Source organism: Anolis sagrei, chromosome 1 (genome assembly GCF_037176765.1).
Source record: "Anolis sagrei isolate rAnoSag1 chromosome 1, rAnoSag1.mat, whole genome shotgun sequence".
In the NCBI taxonomy this organism is placed as follows: Eukaryota; Metazoa; Chordata; class Lepidosauria; order Squamata; family Dactyloidae; genus Anolis; species Anolis sagrei.
In genome coordinates this window covers 68009807-68028934 of record NC_090021.1, presented here as the reverse complement: position 1 = coordinate 68028934, position 19128 = coordinate 68009807, and the positions used below count along the sequence as shown (strand labels likewise).

Here is a 19128-nt window from a genome sequence, read left to right as displayed (position 1 = left end):
TTCGAGCCAGACATCAACTATTCAAACAAGTCAGAACTACCATGGGCCCAAACTGATTAATTGTTTGCCATGAGCTTAAATAATGGCTTTGTATGATCAAATATCTGAGGAGAAAGGATAAGATAGAGTAAGGCGTGTGTGCAAATGTACATAGGATGCAGTACCCCAAGGGTTAAATTAATGGCAAAAATAAAACCAAATTGACCACTATAGTAATTCTCAACTTCTTTTGCTCTGATTCATACATTTCCCAAATGAATCTGTGTCTGTTAAATGCACAGACAGAAGTTGGCTGGATAAGCACCTAAAGCCAGCCAGAAGGGAAAAAAATTCTACGTATATAAATGCTAAAGGTTTCCAGACCTCATTAAATGCTGGATATGGTATATAGTTAAGTGGAAGTCATTTACGTCTCTGACCTTTTGCACAATTGATTTGCACTGGAAGGGAGTCTTGTTAACTTTCACTTCTTTTATTTACCACAAACAACATTTTGTAAGGCAGGGTGTGCTCCTTTCCTTCATTAATATTATTATAGCCTTCTCCCTGAAGATAATATTCTGTTAGTTTGGTAATCGACTTTCTCTACAGCTTTCTCCTATTAATTTCATCAGGATCTTTCACTAAAACCTTGTAGCCTTTCCCTTGAAAGCAATGTCCTGTCAGCTGCACAATGAAGTTCCAGATTCATCACGTTAAAAATTCATCAAGACATTCAATAGAGTTTATGAAATTAAATGGTTTGGCTGATGAAATTTAAACACAAAACACATCTACAATAATTTTCTTTCTGTGCCATCGAATTTATTTTAATGGCATCAGTGAATAGTTTGGATTGCAGTCATATCTACTGAAAGACAATGGACACAGATTCAGAATGAAAAGGGGTGGTTTTATAGAAAGTACAAAAACACAAAAAACAAAACAAATGAATATGCCATCCCAAAGCAATGAGAACTTGATTAGTTTAAATGTATTTAAGGTAAGGTAAAGGTAAAGGTTTTCCTTGACATTAAGTCCAGCCATGTCTGACTGGGGGTTGGTGCTCATCTCCATTTCTAAGCTGAAGAGCCAGCATTGTCCGTAGACACCTCCAAGGTCATGTGCCCGGCATGACTGCATGGAGTGGCATTACCTTCCCACCTGAGTGGTTCCTATTGATCTACTCACATTTGCATGTTTTCAAATTGCGGGATTTCACACCGCTGCCCAGATTTGAACTTGCAACCTTTCAGTCAACAAGTTTAGCAGCTCAGCGGTTTAACCCACTATGCCACCAGGGACTCCCTTGAAATGGAAGAAATATTAAACATAATTTATCATGCATCTATTGTTTTGGTAATTTTGTTTTACGTTTTGACTTAATGTTGATTCCTCTCTTTCTCTTGGATGAGTTTGTAAGCTATTGAGTCCAGTTTCCTACTTGATACAAGAAATCCAGAGCTAGAGTAGTCAAGTTATGGGTGTGTAGCTTCTGCTTGGACTTCGAGTCCCATAAGCCTCTATCAATAGCTATGGCTAAACTTTGGGTGCATCTACAGTGTAAAATTAATGCAGTTTGACACCACTTTAACTGCCATGTCTCAATGTTGTGAGATTCTAGGATTGGGAGTTTGATGACGCATCAGCACTTTTTGGCACAGAAAGCTCAAATGCCTTTTAAAACTACAACTCCCATGAGTCAATAGCATTGAGATATGGGTGGTCGTGGAATCAAACTGGGTCAATTCTATCATGAAGATGCACCCCCTAATTATGAATGTGCTAAAATCTACATCAGGGGGACTTTAAAAAGATGCCGAGGGCACAGAGAAGTTTTCAATTTTTTAAAAAGGCAATTTGTTGTTGGACAACTTTTGCTTGGTACAGAATTAGGCCAACATTAAACATACTTCTTTCCAATTTATTTCAATGCAGAAGTTAAACACATGCTTGTCTGTTGCCTATTAGAGTCAAAGAATCTTGCACATGCTTATATCTGTCTGAATGCATTGATTTTTGCTTATATGCATCTCCTAGCACTGTGGCATCCTCAAACAGAACAGCTCCCCAAAGCTACACTGGGATGCACTGTCTATCCTATCTTATTCTCTCCAGGACAGCAGAATCCTGAAAATGACACTGGAGTCATAGAAGGAGCAAAGAATCAGAGGGTTACATAATTTAATGAATTATGCCAAGAGATGTCATTCCCCTTCCTTCATGTATCACCAGAACGGAGAAAATCTTGGAGAAAACTGTCCTTAATAAGGTGCCACATTTGATGTTTTAACCTGAAGATAAATAATGTTTTCTTTGGGCTTTCCTTGTCTGTGGAAATAAAAACAGAAGAACAAATTGAAACCATATTAGAAATGTGTTGAAAACTAACACACTACTAAAGATACACTTTTGAGGCAGTATCACACATTACTCTAAAAATGGTGGCCATCTACCATTTAAAATTTCCCAATGTGCCTGAATATCATGTTGCTTTGGAACAGAGTAGCAACATGATATTCAGGCACATTGGGAAATTTATGGGACTAAACTGCTGCCATAGTAAAATGGGGGAGAGTCAGGTGGAACCAGGGACCTCATCACATTGGTGACAGTGGAGGGATTTGTCGGCAGTGTGGCAAATCCGTGGAACAGTGGGGGAAACTGTCTCGCCATGCTCTGTATTGCCCGCATCATCTGCTTTGCCGCATTTCCACTTTCCCCATCACACAGGGAAGGTGTTGCATTCTAAGTAATGAGAACATGGGAAGCCTCCTGTGTTCTTTGGACTCTGTCCTAGGATGCTTACAAGACAGAGCCCCAGTGGAAGGAGTCCTGCATCGTGTGAAGGGCTCTGGAGGTCTCCATCTTGGCTCCATCCTGGAAGAGTCCTAGGACAGAGCAAGAAGTCCATGTGATGAAGTCGTCAGTCTAAAATGGCTCCAGACAGTTAAGAGTAGATGGATGCTGGTGATAGCTCTTGGGGCTACCACAGATTAAATGCTCATACTCAGCAGGCAAATAGGGATATCCATATCAGGAGCGTCAGCCAACTATAAGCAGATGATAGTGAAACGTATAGATTGGCCAGAATAGTAACATTATTGTGGAAAAACACACAAACTAGGAAAAGCTGAGAAAAAACAGTTTACTTTTTCTTGAGCCTACTGTGCTCTCTTTCTCCTTCTTTCCTCCCATGGTGGTTTATAATTTTTCACCTCCAGTTGTTGTCTGATACATGTCAAGATACTATTTCTACCTGACACTGAGATAATGTGTAAGTGTTCTTCCTACCCCTAGTCTGAATAAAGCTTTTGTAGGCAATTGTGGAGACCCAGTGTGGTGCAGAGGTTTGAGTCTCAAGGCTCTTCAGATCAGGAGCCCTGATCAACCAGGGGTGGTTTGGGTCAATCACTCTCCCCAAGCCTCAGAGAAAAGCAGTGGGAAACCTACCCTAAACAAATCATGCCAAGAAAGCCCTGTTTCCCATAGGATTGTCATAGATCAGAAATAACAATGCAATTATTATTCTGATACTGAGGAGACACCATTGGCTCATAATGCTTCTCCAGATAATAGTAGCATAAAGCTTTCACTAGCCCTATCCAGAAATTAGGAATCACGGCAGCAGCAATCCACAAGTTTTTGGAGGGTTGTAGTTGTTTTCTCCTGCTTTAGCACATGTTAATAGGACTATACCTGTACAAATTTTCAGCTTCTTCTATTGTTTCCGGTAAAGTTTTTCCTTTGGTTTCTGGTAAGAGTAGTACCAAAACACCATCAATGAGGCCAATCACAGCTTGAAAATGGAAACATAGCACAAACAAAAGGTCAGTTGAAGTCATGCTACGTGCTTATGTTTTCAAAATAGCATTAAGCAATATTAAAGCATTTCAGAAGTATGTTAGCCATGCCAAAAATGCATCGCTGCTGTGTATTGCAGGAAATGACAGATATTTGTAGTTGGAAGTTGTTTCTCCACTCCTTCACATAATATGTATGAATGATCTGGGTTTTTTTTTTCATAAGATGGAAAATTACCTGTCTTAGAAATTCACTATATGCAAGGAACATATATATTTTCTGCTAAAAATTCAGAAAAAATTATAAAGGACACCTTAGCATAAGTAACAGGATATTAGTGCATAGTGAATGGACCCTAGAATGACCAAAAATATAGTCACAAGTCTTGCCAAATAGCTTTCTATCATTTCCTCTGATTGTGTTTTTAGAATCCTAAGGATGTTTGTCAGCTCCCATACCCAACAGCAGTCAAAATGGCAGGCAGTAAGTAAGCTTGAGGGAGCCTTGAACAAAGTATTCTCATTAACACTTATTAACTCCCTCAGGATAACTTCGCAGGGGCAGCAATAACATTCCAACAATGACTTGGAGTTGCGACTTTAATTTTCCACAATACTTGGTGGGTTCATAAGAAGGCATTGAGAAAATTGAAATGGAATCTTGACTATCCACCTATTGTAAGGGTCAGTACTGGTGACACTGGGTAATCCACTTTTTAGTTTCTGATGGAGATATGCGTAAGCAGAAAATGGGCTGGGATAATAGTCGAGACTTCATAAGCAGGACAGTCAGACCACCTTATCTGAGATACGTTCTAAGATCCCTTCCCCCAAGATACCTAAAACTGCAAATAGTACAGAATCCTGTATTTTCATAGGGTGGTTGGTTGCTAAAACTTTACATCTTGGTTCACTACAGAGTTAAAGAGGGCTTGGGAACAATGCTTCCCAAGGCTGGGAAGAATCTCTCTGCATCTGAAGCTTATCTGCTCTCAACAGACACTTTCTCACACATTTGTACAAATGCTTGAAGGTGGGAGGTCACCTTATGACCCAAAAATACCATGAAGTTGCCCTGGAGGATTGGGAGATACCTATAAACTCTTCTGGGAGCAATGACGCATGTAAGTGAAACTGCAGAAAGAGCTCCCTTGGGTTATTTATTTATCGTGTCATCAGCAACCATTGTATTACAATTCTAACAGAGCAAAACAAAACACAGAGATTAAAAAGAAAAAGAAAAAAAAAAGGGGGGGGGGAACCACACAGATTTTGCAAATTTGGTATTTGGTTAAATGTCCTTTGACCAGTATCTGGCCACTTGGAGTGCCTCTGTGGAGAAGAGCAAACCACTGACCACCTGCTGCAATGCACCCTGAGCCCTGCCACATGCACGATGGAGGACCTTCTTGCGGCAACCCCAGAGGCTCCCTTGGGTGAAAGAGTTTTACTCTATTGCAATCCCTCCCCGCCCTGACATTTCAAAATATATATCTAGTGGTCAGGTATGTAAGTATGGTCTGTCTTTATTGCGTGAAATAGCACACATGATTTGAGATACAATTTGTCATTTTCCCCCCTAGTGTCAGTGCCTGTGGATTCATAGCTTCTAGCTGAACTTCTTGACTGCTAGATCTATCTATAGCTGAGGATCCTCTCACATAGTACTCTAAAAGCATTATATATTCTCATTTGACATAAAAGAACAAGATCAAATTCTTACCAAAGACAACAAGTGGCAATTCATTCCAGATATTTGCCAGCCGATAGACAATGAACGGAGTTATGATCCCACCTATATCACACATGGAAGAGCAGACAAGGACCCCCAGGTTCCTTAAAATACAAAAGCAAACACATGTGCATAGGATAATGATTAATACTGTCTCTGAAGAATTCTCTGTTGAGAACTGTGATGAACTACTGAAAAAATAAGCAAAAGTAGATTTGATCCATATTCTCTCCCTCTTTTTTGTTTTTGTCTGTCAGGCTTTGAAGGAAGTTAAATGATACTCTTGGCGTTTTTCTTTTAATAGAAGCCAGCATTATAGCCACTTTGACGAAAAAATGCTGGTGTGTAGTGATTTATTTCTTCCATATAGTATAATCCCAATATAATAATTTCTTCCATAAAGTATAATCCCCCTATCAGTAGGGAATACATCCCTGGACTTCAAGTGGATATATTAAACTGTGGATAATAGCGACTCCTATTGAAATGAAAGACTCTGGCCCAAGAATACCAAAGCAGAGTCGGAGACCCTAGAACAGTGGTTCTCAACCTGGGGTCCCCAGATGTTTTTGGCCTTCAGCTCCCAGAAATCCTAACAGCTGGTAAACTGGCTGGGATTTCTGGGAGTTGTAGGCCAAAAACATCGGGGACCCCAGGTTGAGAACCACTGCCCTAGAAAATGCCTAGGGAAGACATATTTTGTCAGATATGGATAAATGAAATCAGAATTACTAGTCCTTGTGATTTCACAAGGGATTGTGAAAGGGATTAAAGGGATTATTGTATTGTGATGCGAAAGCTGAATGAGTAATCTTTCACAGTTTCCTCGGATTCAGCCAGGAAGGATATTGCAAGCAGTCTGCTCCTCTGCTCAGGAATGCACTTGAATTTTTTTTTTACAAATTGTATAGCTGCAACTTAAAGGAGCAGCAACACACCTAAAGATATCCTTTTCTACTGCACAAAAAAGGCACTTTTACAAGTTTTGACTAGGGAAGACAAGGTCTTAAGTAACCCACTTCCAATGAAGTCTATTTATTACTATACCTTTCCCCATCCTCACACAGATACATACATCCTCCAACATTTCTCAGATGGAGGCCAGGTCAAATGTGAAGAAACATCATTGGGTTGTAGTCAAGATGGAAAAAACAGATTAATGAGAAAGCATACACAAACTAGGAGGGGGCGCAGCAGTTTGTTTTTCCCTGAGTCCATGGGGATCAGCAAGAATCTGCCCTGTCTCTCCCCACCAAGTCAACTGAGTGCATAGGCCCAATCTATGCTGACCATTTAATGCAGTTCAAAGATAGCTCCAAACTATGGATAAACAACAAACACCTACAATAGTGCATTTAAAAACCCCTTTCCTTAATGCACATATGTGCTCTGTGGTTTGTGTAATCTCCATCCTGTCCTCAAGCTGAATACAGGTTCCTATTTTAATCATTTGCACAACGAAACCACTTTCTTCAATACCAGTTTGAAATTGCATTAAATGGTCAGTGTAGATGGGATCTCAGTTTGCAGCAACTGAAATAACTGAGGACAAAGATGGAAAGAGGAATGAGGCCAGAAAAACAGAGACATTTCAAAATCAGCTGAAATAAATGGAATACCAGAATATTTATGAAGTCTGTTCCTGTCCCCCATCTCCTAACACCTGGTGGTTCAGCTTCCTAGTACTCAAGAAAACCCTTTTTAAAATATATGGTAGAAGTCTTCACTGACCACTTGCCGCCCACATGCTTCTCTTTACTCTGAACAACCCAGTCAGTGGTAAGGAACAGTGTTTTCATGATGCTACGGACAGTCATTCCTGTCCATTTGGGGTTCCTGGTCTAACAGCATCACTGCTTTGAGAAGAGATGTTGTTTCATACTAGAGCAGATCCGATTGTTAGGAATTGTGGGAGTTGAAGTCCAAAACACCTGAAGGGCCAAAGTTTACCCAGGTCTGTCCTAGAGTCTCTGAAGAGGTTCCACTCACCTGAGGAATGTTGGAAATAGTTCGGCATTGACTAAGCAAACCATTTCAAAGCACATTGTGATACCCATTCTGCCCAAGCAAGCAGCCGTCATTCTAAGCCAATAGAGATCTGAAAAGACATTGCAAAAGAATTTCTGCTGAATGTTTTCCTTGCTTCTCATGGGTTTTCTTTCCTGATAACATTTGATATTAAAAAAATCTCACCTTCAGGCAGCAGAAACCAGCCTTACTGGGTCTGTTTGATCTTTATGAAAATTGCAAGGTTCCAGGTACAAGTTCATTAATAGAATTAAAACCAACATTGTAAACATAAATTATATACCATATAAAACTACACAAATATAAAAAATGATTCAAATCTATAAATGGGTTAGAGACGGAAACAAAATACCTGTCTCTAAGCAGTTGTGTGCCACAAGAACATTGAGGACTGAGGCAACTACTTGCAGGATTATAAAGTTGTTTCAGTAAGTCTTCATCAGTGATAAGACATTTGGCTTGCTTCTTGTTATGTGTTTACAATTTCATGGGCTAAACTTACGATCTTGTAAATTCCTCCTATCCACTCCCATTAAAAACAAGGCAGTTGCCCTCAAAAACCGAGTGTTACAACACTAGTGAGTGGTGTGCTGATGGATGATGTGTCCAGTTTCCTCACACCGGTGAGCTACAATTCAACAAATAGTTACAACAGATAGAAGTATATATACAAGCTAAGTCTCCCTTATCCAAAATGCTTGGGATCAGATTTTTTCCAGATTTTGGAATACTTGTTTTTGTATAAACACAGTAATTTGAAAGATGAGGGGAAATGGGTGAGTTGTACATTCAGCACTAGCGGAATTTCTCTTCCAGGACTGTAACACAATTTCTTCCTTTTTAGCAAAGTAACCAAGAATGGAGGGGAAAATTTCTCTCCCCCACTTATGTGAGAGTTTTTCATTTTCTCTGGGCTAGATACAGGGCCACTCCAATAGGGCCACTCCACATGTACCCTTGTTGCCACTTCCAAGGGTAACTGGTAGCAAAAAAAATAGGTTTTTGGAATATTTTGAATTTCTGCATAAGGGAGAGTCAGTATATATGACCTTTTCCCCTAAGGAGAACACTAGAAAGAGTGCTATGGGGGGGAAAGCCTTGTAACTCATAAACAGATTACGAATAAATGTGATAATTATTGGCACATAAATGGCACACGTGATAATCCCTGACACTTACTTTCAGGAACAAGGGCTGTAATGAGACAGGCAGCTCCTGCCAGCAGGTTTGCTGCAGCCCAAGGATAGCGACGGCCTATGCGGTCAATTGTGAGTATGAGTATGATGGCAGCTGGAAATTCAACAAGAGCAGAGTAAAAAAAATCCAGATAAATGTTGCCGCCAGCTATTCCCATGTGCATGATGAGGCCCTGATATAGTACCGAGCTTGTAAACCTAGACAAAGAATAGAGGCCAAATGAAGCTATATCTTTCCCCAAAATATTACTCATCCAGAAAGTCCACCCTGCAGAGTAAAGAAAAAAACTATATTTTTGGATTACAATTTCTAGAATCCCACATCCAGCTCTAGTGGCAGGAGAATTAAAAAGCAGTAATCCAAAAAATATTTTTTTCCGAAGCTGTGTTGAAGTTCTGAAAGAAAGCGTCACATTTCAATATAGAAGTAAAACAGAAACTAGTGTATGGTTTTCAGAAGAAGTGGCATTGTAAGGTGCGGAAAGTGTCTATGAGGTTCTAGTTAACACATTGCAGTATGGAAAATATGTGGTTTTACCTTGTGAATTACATGTACCAGAGAGTTTGGAACATTTTGATGGAGAGTGACTAATATTAAAAATGTGTTTTTTGGGGGAAAGGGTTTTTTTAATGACCATTTCTTACCAAGTATACATTAAGATGATAGTGTGTTTCCTTATTTGAGGTGTTCTCACGAGATCTAGAAACGAAGGGCGTAGCTTTCCTTCCCCATCTTCCTCAGACTGTAAGTTCTAAAAGATCAAATGAAGCCATGTGTGGTACTTAGAGGAGAGGAGGGAGATGCGAGGAGAAAGGATTGAGCTTGAAAACTTTAAGCGATTTTTTCAAGGGTTCAAGATAAACTTCCAGAAAAAAAGAAAGCTAGAGGACTTCCCTTAACGTGTTTTCAGAGATCTTTTATCATTTGCCTGCCCCGTTTTGTTCAATCATTATTTTAGAAAAGAACAATCCCCAAAGCTATCATGATGGATTTTACAAGGACTAGCCATGTAAATTCCTCTAGCACAGAGATGAAAAAGGTCTGTGTTTTAATGGCTTATCAATATAGACAAGTACATCCATACACGTGACACACTTTTAATTACTTTCTCCAAATTGTAATGTCAAAAATTGTTCCATGTTACAGATCCTGTCCACTATACTAGTGAGAACTATGCACATGCTTGCCCAGCCAACCAGATTCTCCAAGCTTGCTTCTAACTCCTGTTTTACTACTATTTACATACAATTACGAAGAAAATGTGGAGAAAGCGTATCCTTTACTGTATCTGTGAGCTGCAGATTTGCCCCTAATATTTTTCAAGGCAGACCATAGATTTGTTCTCCAATTTATTGTTGTATGCCTTCAGGTTGTTTCTAACTTATGGTTATCCTAAGATGACCTTATCATGGGGTTTTCTTTACAACAATGCTTCTCAACCTTCCTAATGCCGCAACCCTTTAATACAGTTCCACATGTTCTGGTGACCCCCAACCATAAAATTATTTTTGTTGCTACTTCAACTGTCATTTTGCTACTGTTATGAATCATCATGTAAATATCTGATCTGCAGGATATGTTTTCATTAACTGGACCAAATTGGGCACAAATACCTGATACGCTCAAATTTGAATACTGGTGGAATTGGCAGGGGGTGGTTGATTTTGTCATTTGGTAGTTCTAGTTGCTGGGTTTTATAGTTAACCCACAATCAAAGAGCATTCTGAACTCCACCACTGATGGAATTGAACCAAACTTGACACGCAGAACTCCCATGACCAACAGAAAATATTGGATGGGTTTGGTGGTCATTGACCTTGACCTTTGGAGTTGTAGTTTACCTACATCCAGAGAGCACTGTGGAATCAAACAATGATGAATCTGGACCAAACTTGGCACGAATACTCAATCTGCTCAAATGTGAACACTGGTGGAGTTTGGGGAAAATAGACCTTGACATTTGGGAGTTGTAATTGCTGGAATTAATTATTCACCTATAATCAAAGAGCATTCTGAACCCGACCAATTTTAGAATTGTGCCAAATTTCCCATACAGAACCTCAATGACTAACAGAAAATACTTTGTTTTCTGATGGAGGATTGGACAATTAAACCTATCTTCAAGTTTTCAGCAAAATGACATTTGCCTTTTAAAATTTGAATAATATGCTTATAATATAAGAACTTATAGGCATATTATTCAATTTTTAAAAGGCAAATGTCATTTTGCTGAAAACTTGAAGATTTGTTTAATTGTCCAACCCTCCATCAGAAAACAAAGTATTAAATAACATAAGAACTGGAGTCCCCGGTGGTACAGTGAGTTAAAATGCTTAGCTGCTAAACTTGGTCACAGGTTCGAATCCCGGAAGTGGCGTGAGCTCCCGCTTTCAGCCCTAGCTTCTGCCAACCTAGCAGTTCAAAAACATGCAAATGTGAGTAGATCAATAGGAACCGCTCTGGCAGGAAGGAAACGGCGTGCCATGCAGTCATGCTGACCACATGACCTTGGAGGTGTCTATGGACAATGCCAGGTCTTCGGCTTAGAAATGGAGATGAGCACCAACCCCTAGAGTCCGACACAACTGGACGTAATGTTAGGGGAAAACCTTTACCTTTACTAATATAAGAACTAATTTTCAGTTAATAAATATTTTAAAGGGAAAATATGTGGGCTTACCTCCATAAATGAAGGTAGCTTCTTCTGGTTTGCCTTGGCAATGTTTTTTATTATTTTCAGAGCTTTATCGCCTTCCTGCTGGGCTATCAACCATCTTGGGGACTCTGGAAGGCACCTAAAACACGAAGAGAATGGCTTGCAATACATGTACAGGTTGAGTACCCTTTATGCCTGTGAATGGGAGTTTTGGGGATTTTGGAATTCTCCCCCCCCCCCCCGGCTTTTGGAATGTTTACATTTACATGAAATATTTTGGAGATGGGAGTCATGTGGTAAACAAAGTTGATGTTCCATAAACACCTTATACACATACACAGTAGCTAATTTTGTACAAAAGATTCTGAATAATTTTGAACATGAAACAAAGTATCAGAAACTCTTAATTAGGGCTAACCAAGAGGAATCAGGCATAGCTCATTATGTTGTCAGTTGTATTTGTCAATGCGTAGTAATGACCTTTCCTTACTACAATGAAGTCTTGTTTACCAGTAATACAGCAAGAAGAAGAAATTTGGCAGTGTGACAGCAAGTTGTAGCCATCTCCAGTGAGGAATTGCATAAGCAATACCACCAAATATTAGGAGCCCAACAGTGAAGGCCATTTGGTAGACTATAGCAACTGTTCTTCTGTATTCCAGTCCAACAAATTCTGTGACTTTGAAAAGATAAAAAAAACATGATCAACATAAGTAAGGGGGGAATTATGTAAAGGTTAGTGAATCTATAGATTCCCTATGTATATATATGTGTGTGTGCCAGCCTGATCATTAACCTCTCTCACAAGAGATTTCTTTTGTGTCTCAGTAGTTGGAGAAATACACCACGTGGAAAGACAAAAGAAAGTTTCCTTGGCAGTATGTTGTGATGGTGTAATGCCCTGTCCTCATCCAGATGTTTTGACACTTCATTACTGGAATCATAATTGTTTATTCTTCCTAGAGCTGCTGAATCTGAGGGTGTAGGTCCTTATATTTCATAATCTTTTCCATCTTTGATTCTGTTGTCCTCCAGGATTGTCATGTCTATCCAGGTTTTCATTTTCACAACTACAGTTATGCCTGCATTTATGCCTATAATAATTAAGCTCTTATTATAAAAGCCATCTTGATCTTTGTGGATTTAATAAATGTAAATATATTAAGACTTTTTTTTTAATAAGTGGAAGTGTAATACTTTCAGTAGTTGGCATTTAAAACATTGTGGGTAGTAAAAATCAGAAGCATTCAGTATATTCGTTTTGTTATGACTTAGAACAATTTAAACTGGTTGAAAATACTCTAAGCTTGACATGCTACATAAATAAATGGGAAGCATCCCATGGGTACCATATCAATCTGTTGCAATAAAACTGATAGGATCCTTATAGCACCTGGAAGACTAACAAGGTAATCGTGTAAACTTTAATGGGCTAAAGCCGACTCCATCAGGTATATGATTTATTTAGATTTTTCAGCTATCTTGTTATCAAAGGAATATGGATTCTTATTATGTTGCTTTAGTTAATTGATTTTTCTAGTGCTATCAGTTTTGCCATTGTTCAGAATGGAGTAGTGTTAAAAGAAATAATATACAACTTTAAATTTAGTATGGAAAATCACCAATCCTTGTTAGAAGGATATGTTTAATATTTTCTTCTGTCTCATGTATTTCATTTTTCTTTTTAATTAATTTTTATTAGGGTTCTCCCCCCATGTATTTCAATAAAATGCAATAAATAAAACAGTCTTTGATTAGCTCACCCATTTACATTTTGACCAGCACTGATCAGTTAGTTAATGTGCCACCCAAAACACAATTAATTGGGAGTACAGCCCACGACCCACTTTCTATTCTGACTAGACATGCATAAATTTCCCCTTAGGTCTATGCTCTGGGCTTACAGCTCCTTAAATTAATTGTGCAACAGTAAATCTACTGGATGTTTAAATTTACTTATATAATCCTTGAAGGACACAACAATAAAGAGCCTTACTCAGGATGTAGCCTGTTAACCAGCCTCCTTTACTAACCAACCCTTGTATTAGGCGGAAGATCACCACCCAGACGTAGTTTGGTGCAACAGCCACGAGAACTCCAGAGATGGAATTGATAAGGATGGTGATTAACAGGCACAGTTTACGGCCAAACCTATAGAGAAAAATAGCATGTGTTGTTATTTACCAATAAATGAAGGCTGATGATTCTTATCGCAACAAATGCCATGGGAGTAAACACAGCAAATGGATTTACTCCTTGCCAAATCAGCCACACTCCATTGTAGAATAAATGCAGTTTAATATCATTTCAGCAGTCTTTGGTAGAAAAGGTTAAATTGACTTATTTATTTATTTACCATATTTATATCCTGTTTTTCTCACCCCGGAGGGGACTCAAGGCGGCCTTACAACAGGCAACAATTTGATGCCATGCACAATACACAATTACAAATAAAATCGAACAATTAAAACCAGAATTATTAAAATCAACAATTAAAATCATGCCAACCAAAATATAATTCAGGGCTGTTCTGTTTGTCAATCACATTGTTTCATAGCCACTTATTGCACTGTTCCAATTACTTGTCAAAAGCTTGGTCCCAAAGCCACATATTAAGTTTTCCCCTGAAGGTCAGGAGAGAAGGAGCTGATCTGATTTCACTGGGGAGGGTTGCTGAGGGGCCACCACTGAGAAGGCCCTGTCTCTCAGCCCAACCAATCATGCCGCCAAAGGAGGTGGGACCGAGAACAGGGCCTCCCCAGACAATCTTAATTTCCGAGAGGGTTCATAGAGGGTACATTTGGATGTTAATGACCTTGTAAAACTATAACTCCATGATTCCATAGAATTCAGCCATGGTAGTTAAAATAGCATCAATCTGTTTTAATTCTACAGTGCAGGTGCACATATAGAAATATTAAGACTCCTCCCCTAATTTATAGAATCATACCAACCTGTCAGCCATGTATCCAATGCCTATGGAACCAACAAAGAATCCCACATTCACACATGACTGAAACAGATCCAGTTTCCAGCCATCCTCACATACCAGGTCAAACTAAAAACAAAAGAAAATTCAGATTAAAGAACATACAGGAACTTGGTACAAAGGCAGTGTAGGGGCTAGAGTTACCAGCCAAAATAAAGTTCAGACAAAATCTCTAATGCATTGTGAAGCAGAAGGGAGTAAGGAACCAAAAAAAAAAAAAAAAAAAAAAAGGGGGGGGGAGAGTTCAAGCCTAGGGGAAAGTTTAACCTAATACTGCATGCGCAAAAAAAAAAAAAAAAAAAAAAAAAAAAGACTGCTGAGACAACACAGATAAGAGAGGCCCTAGAAGGGAATAAATGAAGAAAAAAGATGAGGCAAAGTTTGGAGAAAAAGTTTGTGTGCACATGCTCAAAGGTGTTGACTATGAAAACTGAATTGCACCTCATTTCAGTGTGGCACTTTCCACCCAGCAAGGTAACTTGATCAAATAAACTTGTTGCAACAATCAATCAAAAGCTCCGAAGGTTTTTGGACTAATTTATAATAGAGGGACACTGCAGTGAGCCTCAACAATATACTGCTATCTCTTGTCTGGCTTGTCATTGTATAATCGGCATTGCATGTTTGCTGTACATGTTATAGTCCAAGGTTCAAACCAATACACAATGCTTTCTGAAGTACTTCCCATCTTTTTCCCACTTCCCTTTCTTTCTTTTCTTCCTCCACTTCCTTCTCTCTTTTCTTTCTTTTTCCCTTTTCTTTTCTCCTTCCCTTCCCTTCCCTTCCCTTCCCTCTTTGTCCCCATCTCCTGCAAGCTCCTATACTACGTTGCCAGGTGTCCCAGATTTTAAGGAACAGTCCCGTATTTGAATAAAATGTCCTCCATCCCGGTACATTCTGGGAAGTCAATTTTCCTATTTTCCACTACACAGTGGAAAAGCATCCAGCATCTGACAGAAGTGGATTCAGGCCTGGCCAGCTTCTTCCCCTTCACCTCTAAGTTGGAGGCAGCAGTGGTGGCATCCTCTTGCTACTGCTTCCTTCTGAGCACCCAGGTGAAGCCGCCTCCCTCTCCTGACACCCTCCCGCTTCTTGCTCTTCTCCGGGGGCTAGGTGTGGGGAGGGGGGGAATGAGGAAAGGGTGTGGGGCCTTTCCTTTCAAGAGTGGAAACGACGCAACCCAAATAGTGTAAAACTGTGTCCCTTATTTTCACCTTTGACACCTGGCAACCCTGTTCTTATAAGCCCCTCAGACCCCCAAGATAAGAAGGAAAATCCCTAAATTCTCCCTCTCTCCTTCACTCTTTTCCCTCCTCTCTTCATTTCCTTCTCCTCCCACAAAAATATAAAAATTTGCAACAAACACAGATACAGAATTGATATATAGTAGCAACATAATATAAATCAAAACTTGTGATTGAATGTTGACTAGGTGGGGAAAGAGATGGGTCTTTAATTGTGTTTTAAATTCTGACAGCTAGTTTAGCTGTCAGATGTCTTCCAGCAGGTCATTCCACAGTTGTGGAGGTGACTGATAAAAAGTCCTTTGGGTTACATTCGGCAGTAAAGTTCTGGTTGGTTGGGGTAAGTGTCTGCCAGAGGACCTAAGTATTCTAAAGGGCAAATTGTGCAGGAGAAGGTGATGCGGTAGGTAACCTAGACCCAAACCATGTAGAGCTTTACACGTCAAAACTAACACTTTGTACTTTGCCCAGAAACTATTTAGCAGCCAGTGGAGAGACTTTAGTATGGGTATCTTAGCTGCCCGTTGATGCCCAGGAACCCTTCATACTACATTATTATAGACATATATATCCACCTCAGCTGGCATGACTACCTCCAAAGGAGACTTGAGAATTGTAGTTTGGTGAGACATTGGAGCTCTGTTCCTGAGAATTCTAAATATTTGTCCATAAATTGGAACAAAAACAAGATTTCAAAGAATGTTCCCATTGCACTTAAAATGCAATCAGAATGCTATAACTGTGTCATCTAAAAGGATCCCACTTTTCAAAGTTCAGGATAGAAATGGGGAACATGTAGTCTGTGGGCTTCATAAGGTCTTTGTATTTTGCATGCTCAGCACTCCTGCACTTTAACTCTCCCTATAGCATTTAAAAATCATTCAAAAGTTAAAATAATGATTTCAACATTCAGTCAAATATCATTTCCAAATAACCAATGCACTGCAAAACTGCACCAAAACATGATGAAATCAAAACAAGAAGCAATGTTTGCCAACTTCCATGTTAACAAAAAGTATCATGACAGCCTACTTGGAGCAGAATAGAGGGACAAAAACTGATTCTACCCTTTGTGTAGCTGCCTTGGTTTAAGACATAGCAATGGATGCGGAATTTATCACAGGACATAACCTTTTACTGCACTGGAGGGCAGGAGATTGGATTGTGGATGGGACCTACAATCCTGTCCTTCAATATCTCCCTGCTGCTTCTGGCCCTCTTCCTATGCATCAATTCCCAGAGCATCCACCTTACTCTAAGAGTAAGGTCTGGCCTTGGCTTTGGTTCTTTATATTACTATGGTCTATGTAAACAGCTAATAATTGATGCAAGCAGTCCTTACCTCAGTTACAATGGATGAACCGTGGCCATCATAAAACCAGCCATCTTGGCAGGGAATGAGTGGAATACTGCTCTTGTTGCCATGAACAGCGGTGAAAAGATCTATTGGATTTGTGCAGTCCAGCTCAGTGATGTTCCAGTCCACGTCGTATCTCTGGCACTGACTAGCAACAGCGTTTCCATGATTCACTTCCTTTGGAAGTGTGTAATTCCGCTCCTCTTCAAGACTCCAACCACATCTGGCTCTTAATTCAGCAGTTGCAGGATTCTGACAGTGGTGCTCTGGTATAAAACCCAGGAATACAATACCAACATAGATGGGTGGGAAGGCAGCAGAGAGCAAAGCCAGGACCAAAAATGCCCGTTTCTGGTACAATCCAAACTCCCCAACATGCTCTAAAATGTCATCTAAGGTTGGCATTCTTGCATCTGAGGCAGCTCGCAGAAAGCGTTTCAGTATTTTGTTGGCAGCAAAGCTGTTTATTTTACATAACCATGTGAGAGCAGAACAAAAGTCACAATGAAGTTAATTCACTTGGTAAATGGACAAACCATGCATTGCAGCTTTTATTTCCAATTGCTCCTCACCTCGTCTTGCTGGCCAAGGGAGGGAGTCTGGGAATTGTAGTCCAAGACCAGGGAACTTTTCCAAGCTCTATAAGTGTGATGTTTGGAGTCCTGGCACTGCCCTCTATAAGAAATCATGTGTTTTGTGGCTGAAGGAAGCTTAGTTTTGGCTGCTGCTGACAATATGCACAGGAGCTGAGACAAGGAGATGCTTGTTTTGTAGTTATCGGGAACAAATTGTCCTAGTTTCCCCTTCCCTGGGCAGCTTTGTCTTAAACATTATATGAAAAATAATATAGTTGGAATTCAGCATTCATCTTTATAAGTTGGGAAATAGAATCTATAGGGAAGCATCTCACTGATGTTCCAACCCAGACTTAAAGAAATTATCTTTGACCCACATGTGAATTACTCTGAAGTGTATTGGGTTTTATCATGTCCATATTCACTTGGGGAGGGTGGGGTCTGCTGTGACATTTCAATGTGCAGGCATTTGTTATGCGAAGATAGCCAGTGGATTGATTGATGTGCCACAGCCCTAATATATAATGGCACTGATGCATATTGGGACTCTCCTAATGCATATCTAGACACCAGCCAGAAAGTGCTAGAGCACTAGGGGAAAGCCCAAAGCGCTGCGTGCAAATTCACAATGGTTCAATGCATTTCAGATGTGTCCAGTTTGCTCCAGAAGTGTCTAATAGATATTAAGAGTGCCTAATACACTTCAGAAGCAGTTCACACATGGGTCAGAGATAATTTGTTTAAGTATGGGTTGGAGCATCAGCAAGATGCTTCCTGATTGACAAGGGAACAGACTCCCCATTGATTGCAGCCTCTGCTACCCAGTAAGAAAGTACTGGAGGATTTTCTGAAAGTCAGTCCACTGGCATTCAGATGACTAACTTTACATAAGGAATTGATCAGAAGGTTAGCGTGCAGCAGCTCTACATGCAGGCACATGAAGCCCAAGCAAGGCTGAGATATTATTAAGCTTAATGATTCAGTGGATATAATATCTTAGTATGAAGATTTTCAAGAGTTGCATCCAATGGGTGGAGAATATGACCCTGGTAACCATAAATGAATACACTTATCCATGGTTCCAGTTATTCACTTAAGAATTCCTGTACAAGCTACACTTCTCATCCCTTCCATTGCTCATCTCACTGAAAAGGATTCACTGTTATATGTGGTTTCACATATCCACGCAAATGTTTCCCCTGTGGTTATTGGGGGGGGGGGGGGTCATACTATATTGTGATTGATCAGATGTTTTCTGCTGTCAGACAATCTCTTCTCCGCTGGCAATCATGACTCATAGTTCTTCTGTCAGATGAGCAGTGAATCCATTCTGGGTTTTAGTCCAAATTTTGAAGGCACTATCCAACATGCTGAGCATATCTAGAAGATAGGATTCAGTATCCACTGTAGACAGTGCAAACTTGATTGCTGAAGATCCGTGTTGTTACTTTAAGTCATATGACGTGCCCAGTGAATATTTTTTCAATTAAATTGTGTAACTATTTATTTATTTATTTATTTGCTTCACTTTTATACCGCATATTTCAGCCCTTGACAGGCGACTCAAT

At 39.7% G+C, this 19128-nt stretch overlaps 1 protein-coding gene across 1 annotated transcript; it reads right to left on the bottom strand.

Moving 5' to 3' along the window:
• Nucleotides 1-695: 695 nt before the first annotated feature.
• On the bottom strand, nt 696-17529 carry LOC132761105 (solute carrier family 22 member 2-like). Its single transcript, XM_060753675.2, has 11 exons — nt 16971-17529; nt 14350-14453; nt 13392-13546; nt 11906-12074; nt 11420-11534; nt 9384-9490; nt 8722-8936; nt 7504-7612; nt 5506-5618; nt 3679-3778; nt 696-2310 (listed from the first exon to the last, which is right to left on the bottom strand). The coding sequence occupies exons 1-11, from the start codon at nt 17388-17390 to the stop codon at nt 2244-2246; spliced, it is 1674 nt and encodes a 557-aa protein (XP_060609658.2). The 5' UTR covers nt 17391-17529; the 3' UTR covers nt 696-2243.
• Between the last annotated feature and the right edge of the window lie 1599 nt (nt 17530-19128).